Consider the following 8,528-nt stretch of genomic DNA (forward strand, 5'->3'; position numbering starts at 1 on the left):
GGGAGACCACGGTCAGACAGATAGTACAGATCCTGATATTCATTATAAAATAAATTCCTGCATCAAAACTGAGTTTTTGTTTCAGAAGAGAGCGGATGCTTTGTCATATTTCCTCGTCAGCATACCCAGATGAAAAATGAACCACTGAAGGTGATCCAAAACCAAACAACCCTCTATATAAAATGTGAGGGCTTTCCATCAGCAGGCTGTTAGATTTCAATATAAAGATACAGGCCACAACAAAAGTGTCAGCCGACAACACATTGCTATATTTTTCTAAGGCGACAGAGTTACTTTGAAGACAGAGATGCACTTTCCATCCTTGTATTTTTGTGACCCTAACATCTTTTGACTAAAGCGGTGTGGCTGGTGAAGTTTACCCTGCAAACATATGTGACAACAGGCTACAAACCTTGACCATGTTTGACTCTTTTTAGTATTAGAAGCTTAAAATGGTGACTTCAAATCTGGATCCTCTGCAGTTCGCCTACCAGCCGAACATCGGGGTGGATGTCATCTACCTGCTGCAGAGATCCTGGACTCACCCGGAGAACAGCGGCACCACTGTGCGGGTCATGTTCTTTGACTTCTCCAGTGCCTTCAACACCATCCAGCCTGCACTGCTCAGGGGGAAGCTGGAGAGGGCGGGAGTGGACTGTCACCTGGCTGCATGGACAACGGACTACCTCACCAACAGACCACAGTACGTGAGGCTTCAGGACTGTGAGTCTGACATGGTGGTCTGCAGTACAGGGGCCCCGCAGGGGACAGTTCTCTTCACCCTGTACACCTCGGACTTCTGCTACAACTCTGGGAGCTGCCACCTGCAGAAGTTCTCCGATGACACAGCCATCGTGGGGTGTGTGTCTAAGGGGAGCGAGCAGGAGTACAGGCAGGTCATCATGGACTTTGTCGACTGGAGTGAGCTCAACCACCTTCAGCTCAACGCCAGCAAGACAAAGGAGATGGTGATTGACTTCTGCAGAAAGTCACCCCAGACTGCACCGGTGAACATCCAGGGCTTGGACATCGAGAGGGTGGAGACGTACAAATACCTGGGTGTTCACCTCAACAATAAACTGGACTGGTCACACAACACAGACGTCCTGTACAAGAAGGGCCAATGTCAACTTCACCTGCTGAGACGACTGAGGTCCTTTGGAGTGTGCAGGACTCTGCCACGGACTTTTTATGACACTGTGGTGGCGTCTGCACTTTTCTATGCAGTGGTCTGCTGTTGAGGAGGGAGCACAGAGAGAGACAGGAAGAGACTGAACAGACTGGTCAGGAGGGCCAGTTCTGTCTTGGACTGTCCTCTGGACTCTGTAGAGGAGGTGGGTGAGAGGAGGATGTTAGTGAAGCTGACATCCATCATGGATAACCCCTCTCACCCCCTGCATGACACTGTGGGGGCCCTGAGCAGCTCCTTCAGCAGCAGACTGAGACACCCACCCTGCAAGACAGAGCGCTACCGCAGGTCGTTCATCCCACCTGCAGTCAGACAGTTTAATCAGACTCTTTAACAACATCACCACCTCATGCTACACACTGTGTGTGCTTTTTTAAGAACAACTGTGTAGTTACTGTGTCATTTTACATTATTGTATTTTTTTATTTAACTGAATGTAAATATGTTTGATTTGATTTTAACTTCTATATTTATTTTTAATAATTATATTCCCGTCCCCTGTTTTCTGGAGCTGCTGTAATGCACAAATTTCCCGCACGGGGATCAATAAAGTTTATCTTTATCTTTATCTTTATCATGAGCCTGTTACTACTCATATCAACACAGAAAATATGTCTGCTTTTTTCTGAGAATGTTTAAAAAAACATTAATTTTTGTTTCCATAAAGTAATTACTTACAGACTGGAAAGTAATGTTCGTCAAAACATAAACGATATTGTACTTTCTATGATCTTTTTTTTTACAATCTTTATCAATATTGTGGGTTGTGTTTATTTAGAACATGTAATCACATGTTAGAAGACATAAAATGCCCAGATTTTAAGGATGTGCCTGTGCGCAGGAATACATTTCATTTAGCTAGTTCTTTATCCTGGTGTTTATAATTCATGTGGCAAAGATTTACAAATATAAGAATCACTTCAGTTCGATGTCTTAATGAAAGGGACGTTTGAATCAGTAATAATAAGAACCAAGACAATAAAAATGGACCCAACAGGCTGATCTATCACTGAGTGTGAGTTGATTTTCAACTTTCATTGAGAAAAAAAAAGGTATAGCAAACCCTGCTGCTCCTGGTAATTTTAGGCTACAGGATACACAAATCACTAGGTTATGTAGGCTTAGACTATTACTAACGGAGTATATTTTGGCGATTGTTTAGTATGTTCTTTCTATTAAAAGTGTGCATATTGCTGCCTATAGGGACAAAAAAAATAAAAATAAACCTGTCTTTGTTAATGCAATGTCTTTCATGACCACATTAATGCTTTTCCAAAGTGCAGGGCTGTATTTGTCACTGGTTTCCATAGTTAAGTAATACATATGTATGTTAATATGTTTGATTTTTTAACTTCTATTTTTATTTTTAATAATTATATTCCTGTTTCCTGTTTTCTTGAGCTGCTGTAACGCAAAAATGTCCCCCATGGGGGATCAATAAAGTTGATCTTTATCTTTAAAAGTATAAACTGGCGTGGCTTAGGCTACATAATAAATTAGACTTCTCACTTGTTGAAGCAGGTACACAGATATGTTGTATTTTTAAAAGCTTTTGGAAACCTGTCCTTTTTGCTCTGAAAAATATGCTTCCTTGTTTAACCCTAAAAAGAGGTCTGAGTTGTGTCTGTTTCATAGACTGTTCCCGCAGCTTGTTTAACGACACACTCCCGGTGCTTTTAATTGTTTCTGTTGATGTTAGTGTCATACTGAAAACGGTTAAAGCGTACACACAAACAACAACAACAACAACAGATGAGCATTGTACAGTCTGTAGTTTAGACTCAGAGAGGAAACAAAGGACTTTTTTCCCGCCGTACGTTTAAAACCCCAGTTCAACCAATCAGCGTACACTCTTCGCATACAAACTTGATGTCCTGTACGCAAGCAGTTGAACCAATCGCAGGACCGCATTTCTCTTTGTCCCTACTTTCAAATTTAAGTGCTCGTCTCGGACCAATCAGCGGGCGGCGGGGCGGAGTTCTAAAAGTAGTTCTAGTTAAGTTAGTGCGGCCTCGCAGGCAGCGACAAAACAGTTGAGCTTTCTTCCTCATTCAGTCGTTTACTACTGGACTTGCTGAGAACAGGTAAGCTGCTGCTTTCAGGCCTACACATTAAGACAAATCAGCTTTTAATCGCATAGGATTCATTATTTTAGCCTGATGTTTCGAATCGTCTTGGAAGAACTAAGTCTTACTTGTGTAACTGTTAATTGACCCACCATCCCGTTATGTGAAAATTTACGTGATATTGAATTAAATCAATGCTTTCGCTAAAACAAATGCGAAGAAAGCCGATGTATTTATTAAGATAGAATCCGAAAGTGACGTTTTAAAGCCTCTATCTGAATCTTTAGAGGATCTTTCTCTAGTTTCTCTAATGCTGTGTGCGCAACATGCAGCTGAAACGCCATTTGGTTTGCTAGCTTAGCTGCTACACGATGGTAACCACCATTTTAAAAAGTTTGTGTCAAACCCGACTTTGTTCAAGGCTACCTCGGGTTTTCTTTACTAATGTAGACTTAACACAAAACACAACAGTTGCATAAACGCAAAGCTAAATATTTTAGGTGACTTTATTGGGGCGAGGTTTTGGCGCTGTTAAACTTTACGCGGGAAGATCCAAAATGGAGTAAGCGTCTTTTTGTCACAGTGAAGAAGAAATCCGATTAGAGCTTAAAACGGCTCCTGGTGACTGTGTGCTCTGTTTGTGTGCTCCATTTAACTAAATACGCCCCAAAACGTTTCGATATTTCGTTTTAACACGTTTTGGCGTTTTATATAAATTGTATTTAAGTTTAAACGTTATATCACAAGCTATTGAGTAAAACTTCTTCTTCGCCTGTTTCCTTAATCCGTAGGTGAATTGCAGCCATGGCGAAGGACCCAACTAAGCCCAGAGGAAAGACCACCTCATACGCGTTTTTTGTCGCTACCTGCCGTGAAGAGCACAAGAAGAAACACCCAGGGACCACTGTGAACTTCTCAGAGTTCTCCAAGAAATGCTCTGAGAGATGGAAGGTAAGAGATTCACAATATTAGTTATGCAGTATATATATAAGTATATTAGCTTATTTATTATGAGTGCACTAAAAGGTCTTAACAGTCTAATGTGGCATAATGTTGAGTGTTGCCTTTAATATTGACCCTGAATGACCCTCTGCCTCCCTCTGTAGTGCAAATTATGTAACCTCCTGTTTCTGGTTTGCAGTCTGAATTTTGAGTTTATAATATTACTAAACTATATTTTATATTTAAAAAAAAAAAAATCTGAAATGATGTTTAAAGTAAGTGTAAACTAATATATATTAGTGTATATACATTATGTGTTTGTACAGTCTGGGTCATTTACTGAACTGGTGTCTTATTATTTTTTAAGACCATGTCAGCTAAGGAGAAAGTGAAATTCGAGGATTTGGCCAAGAACGATAAAGTCCGCTATGAACGAGAAATGAAGACATACATCCCACCTAAAGGCGCCAAAAGCATGAAGAAGAAGAAGGACCCTAATGCACCCAAAAGGCCGCCGTAAGTAACACCGCAACCCCATATTCATGGTTAATTAAATAAATCTGTTTTAGCAGGTTTGTCTGGTGCTAAATTATTTCTCCATCCTCTAGGTCTGCATTTTTCGTGTTCTGCTCTGAACACCGCCCAAGGATCAAGGAGGAGCACCCTGGTATCGCAATCGGTGACATAGCCAAGAAGCTTGGTGAGCTGTGGAGCAAACAGACCGATAAAGACAAGGCTCCCTTCGCTGCCAAGGCGGCCAAACTGAAGGAGAAATATGAAAAGGTATGGCACCGTTTCAATTAGATCACTGTTGTATGCACTGTACAAACAAATGTACCCAACAATACTGTTGGCATAATCCAGTGTACAGTGTTGACATTCTCTAAACATGATTCACTTCTTGCACCAGGATGTTGCTGCCTATCGAGCAAAGTCTGGCTCAGGGAAGAGCGATGCTGGTAAGAAGAGTGGGCCGGGCAGACCTGCTGGCAAGAAAGCACTTCCTGTTCATGATGACGATGATGATGATGACGACGATGATGACGATGATGAGGAAGATGAGGATGATGACGATGAGGATGACGACTAAGCAGTTTGTTGATGGAGGTGGATTTCGCAATGCATTGTTCAGTTTAACTCCTGTTTGTATTTGTGTGGTTGGCTCCAACAGTATGTCTGCACTGTTGGTCTGTTTCTGTAGGACATCAGACATGTATTCCTCCTTAAATTCAGGGATGATGTTTTTTATTTTGTTTTAATATTATTTTTCTGATGAACTTGGATTTTTTCCAACTTTAAATCCCCTTTGCTCTCCAAACTGCCAGCCACATGGATTTACTGTGACGATATGATGGACTTCTATACAGGCAGTGGACTGTAGTAAAATCAGTAAAGTTTTTAAAAAATGTGTTCGTCTCTGGAAGCACTGCTTTTGTTTTTGTTTAGTGGTGCTGTTATCTTCACTGTCGTTTTACTACCAGGGGTTATCTGTAGTTTGATTATTAAAGATGTTCGCAGCCATTTTTAATGTGGAACTTTGAAAACTTTCATGTAGAACGAATTTTCTTTTTGTAATAAAACATTTTTGTATATCAATAATAAGTTTGTTGACTGTAATGGTTTGATATGCTAATCACAGCATTTAAGTTTGGTAGTTATGGGCTGGTGGATACTATTAATAAGTTGGCTTATTGCATAGTATATTATATTGAAGTGGGGGGGTGATTAGAACTCCTCAGGATGAGAGGCACATCTAAGTGGTAAAAGTAGCACTTGTTAACTAACTTAATTGAACTATTCCCCTCTGCAAATCAGATACTGATGTTTGTCTCCCTATAGTTTCTAACTCATTAATGAGGCAAAGTGAGAACAATTCTTCCAAAAGTGACATTGAAGTTGGACAAATAAAACTCATTCACAATTGTAAATTCAAGTTGAACCTGGGAAGCTTAATGACCATTACATGGCCATATACCCAAGGTACTGCTTAAAAAAAAAAAACAGGAATAGAAATAAAAAGGAAGGTAAATATAAAGAGTCGAAGTAAACCAATTCTGACGCAAACTAACTCACTAAGCCCCATTAGCAAATCATTTTAAGCTTTGAGTTATTTTGAATTTGTCCGACAAAACTAGCAATCTATTCCTCCTTTTTTTTTTTGTTTCAGAAGTTTTTATTCAAAAATACTTACAATAGACAAACACAATGGACTCAAAGATATTTCTAAACAGTGAAATTTATTTTTTGTAACCAGCTATGAGGACATAAATGTCTGGACCTTGGTATTTAAAAAAAACAAGGCAGCAATAATTGTTACCAATCATTCAATGTATGAAGAGCTAGATTGCTTTTACTTTGAAAATACTCAAGTGTGATAATCAAGCAAAGTGTCCTGACCCCAAAAACAAACACAACCCAGAAAAACAATATAATAAGATCACTGTATGACCATGTGTCTCAATCTGGATTGTGTTTACTTTTTCATTTTGTATACCGTTCTTACAAGTGCATAAACAAAACAAAATAATTTCACATTAAATTATATATCAGCTTTATATAGGTTACTTGTATAGGCTAAATCAACTTTCGGAGGGCTGCAACAACTGTCCAGTCCACATTTATAACAGTATTCAGTAAATGCCTTCATTATTGTGTAAAAGACAAAATAAGAATCATAAAGTTCTGCAGAAAAGACACAAACTGGTGAATCAAAACTGACCAGAATGCAGGAAAAGAAATGTAAGCTACTTAAAATGTTCTGTAGGGGAATTTTGAGTGCCCCGTAATGCCTTCAATATGATACATTAAGAGAAAAAACTCTGCACCTCCCTATTTTCTAAACCCTGGTTATGGCCCTGTTCAGCTGTGTCAGCTGAAACAACAAAGTGAAGGACTGAATGCATCAAAACTTTGAATAAGATCATATAATAAATACTCTGTTAAACAGTCATTTTTCCAAAGTAACAACTTTTTTCTTTAGTTCTCCAGAGTTAAGTCTGATGCTTTTGCTCTCTTGCCTCTGTAATGTTCAGTGCAGTGTGAAATGTGTTTTATTGGCCAGGTATGCTCAACACTCACAAGGAATTTGACTTGACTGAACTGTGCTCTCTTTGTAAAAGTGAAACATTAAATATCAACAGTAAACACAAGGAAGGGCTAATGTGTACCAGACTATATGAGACAATAGTGCGGTGGTAGGTAGTGCTAGAGGTTATTTCTGTGTTGTTACTTTAAGCAGCTGAAGGAAAAGTACAGAGTAGCCTTACCTCCACTGTCCTAATCTCAAAATGCTTCAACAATCTCGATTTAAATATTACAATTATTTCATTTTTCTTCTGAGGGAGAATCCCCCCACAGGCCCCCCTTCACTACCAGCTGACAGTTGATATAGGCACGCAATGCTCGTGACTGCTGTAGGTCACCTTTTTCATACATTCATATGTTAAAAGAAGACACAAGTAAGGTTTATCTGTTGTCCTGGATCTCAAGCTTTCAAAGAAAATAAAGGTGTCGTTTTATCTCACATTAGAGTCTCTCAAATCATTAGTTCTGTAATTAACATCATCTAGAGGGGATGTTTAGCAAAGATGCAGTTCATTTGTATACTTTAAAATATAAAAATGACCACTTGTCATTCAAAATGATTGGCAGCACTCCCCAGATGGTTTGTGATCATTGGGACCTGAGGAAAACATCACGTCCAGCATTAAACATGTCCAGCACACTCAGCATACTGGGGACAAGAACCTTAAAATAGTGGTTTATTTAGAAACTCAGGCCACAGATACAGATCTCTCACTTTCCGGACTAATCGAGCCATGTCAAGTTTTGCTCCCACATCCATCAGGCTCATGAACAAATGATCTATTTCTTATTTATTTTTAAGACCACTCATTTAACCGCTCATAACAATTATTTATGACCTATTTATCATGCTTTTAATAGAGCCACTTGTATGTGTGTGTTTCTGCTGTTGTTTTTTGTGTCTAGCTGTATGCGCACTGATGCTCTTTTACAAAAATGAAGTTCCTAACGGATAAATAAAGTTATTTGAATTGAAAAGCACCAATGGAAAAAGAAAACAGTGCGTCTTAATTGGTAGAAAATATTGTGAAATATTGGAAACATAAAAAGCACCTGTCAGATTACACTAAAAGTAGCCTAAACATGAGCTTATAGGATAATGAGATAAGTTTATTTTTGTGCTATTTTTGCCAATTTTTAGTTTGCTGTATTATTGTCTGAAACCAAATACTATTAGGCTACTAAAAGCAGCTGGGTTGTTGTTTGTGTTATTTGTTGAATCTAGATTCATGATTTTTTTTCAAACC

The 8,528-nt window shown here is 39.0% G+C and overlaps 1 protein-coding gene across 1 annotated transcript; it reads left to right on the plus strand.

Annotated features, from left to right (window-relative positions):
- Nucleotides 1–3,123: 3,123 nt before the first annotated feature.
- On the plus strand, nucleotides 3,124–5,799 carry hmgb2a (high mobility group box 2a). The gene is made up of 5 exons (XM_061048774.1): nucleotides 3,124–3,273; nucleotides 4,047–4,206; nucleotides 4,565–4,713; nucleotides 4,806–4,980; nucleotides 5,108–5,799. The coding sequence occupies exons 2-5, from the start codon at nucleotides 4,060–4,062 to the stop codon at nucleotides 5,285–5,287; spliced, it is 651 nt and encodes a 216-aa protein (XP_060904757.1). The 5' UTR covers nucleotides 3,124–3,273; nucleotides 4,047–4,059; the 3' UTR covers nucleotides 5,288–5,799.
- Nucleotides 5,800–8,528: the final 2,729 nt, after the last annotated feature.

The sequence above is a fragment of the Labrus mixtus genome, chromosome 2 (assembly GCF_963584025.1).
Source record: "Labrus mixtus chromosome 2, fLabMix1.1, whole genome shotgun sequence".
Classification (NCBI taxonomy): Eukaryota; Metazoa; Chordata; class Actinopteri; order Labriformes; family Labridae; genus Labrus; species Labrus mixtus.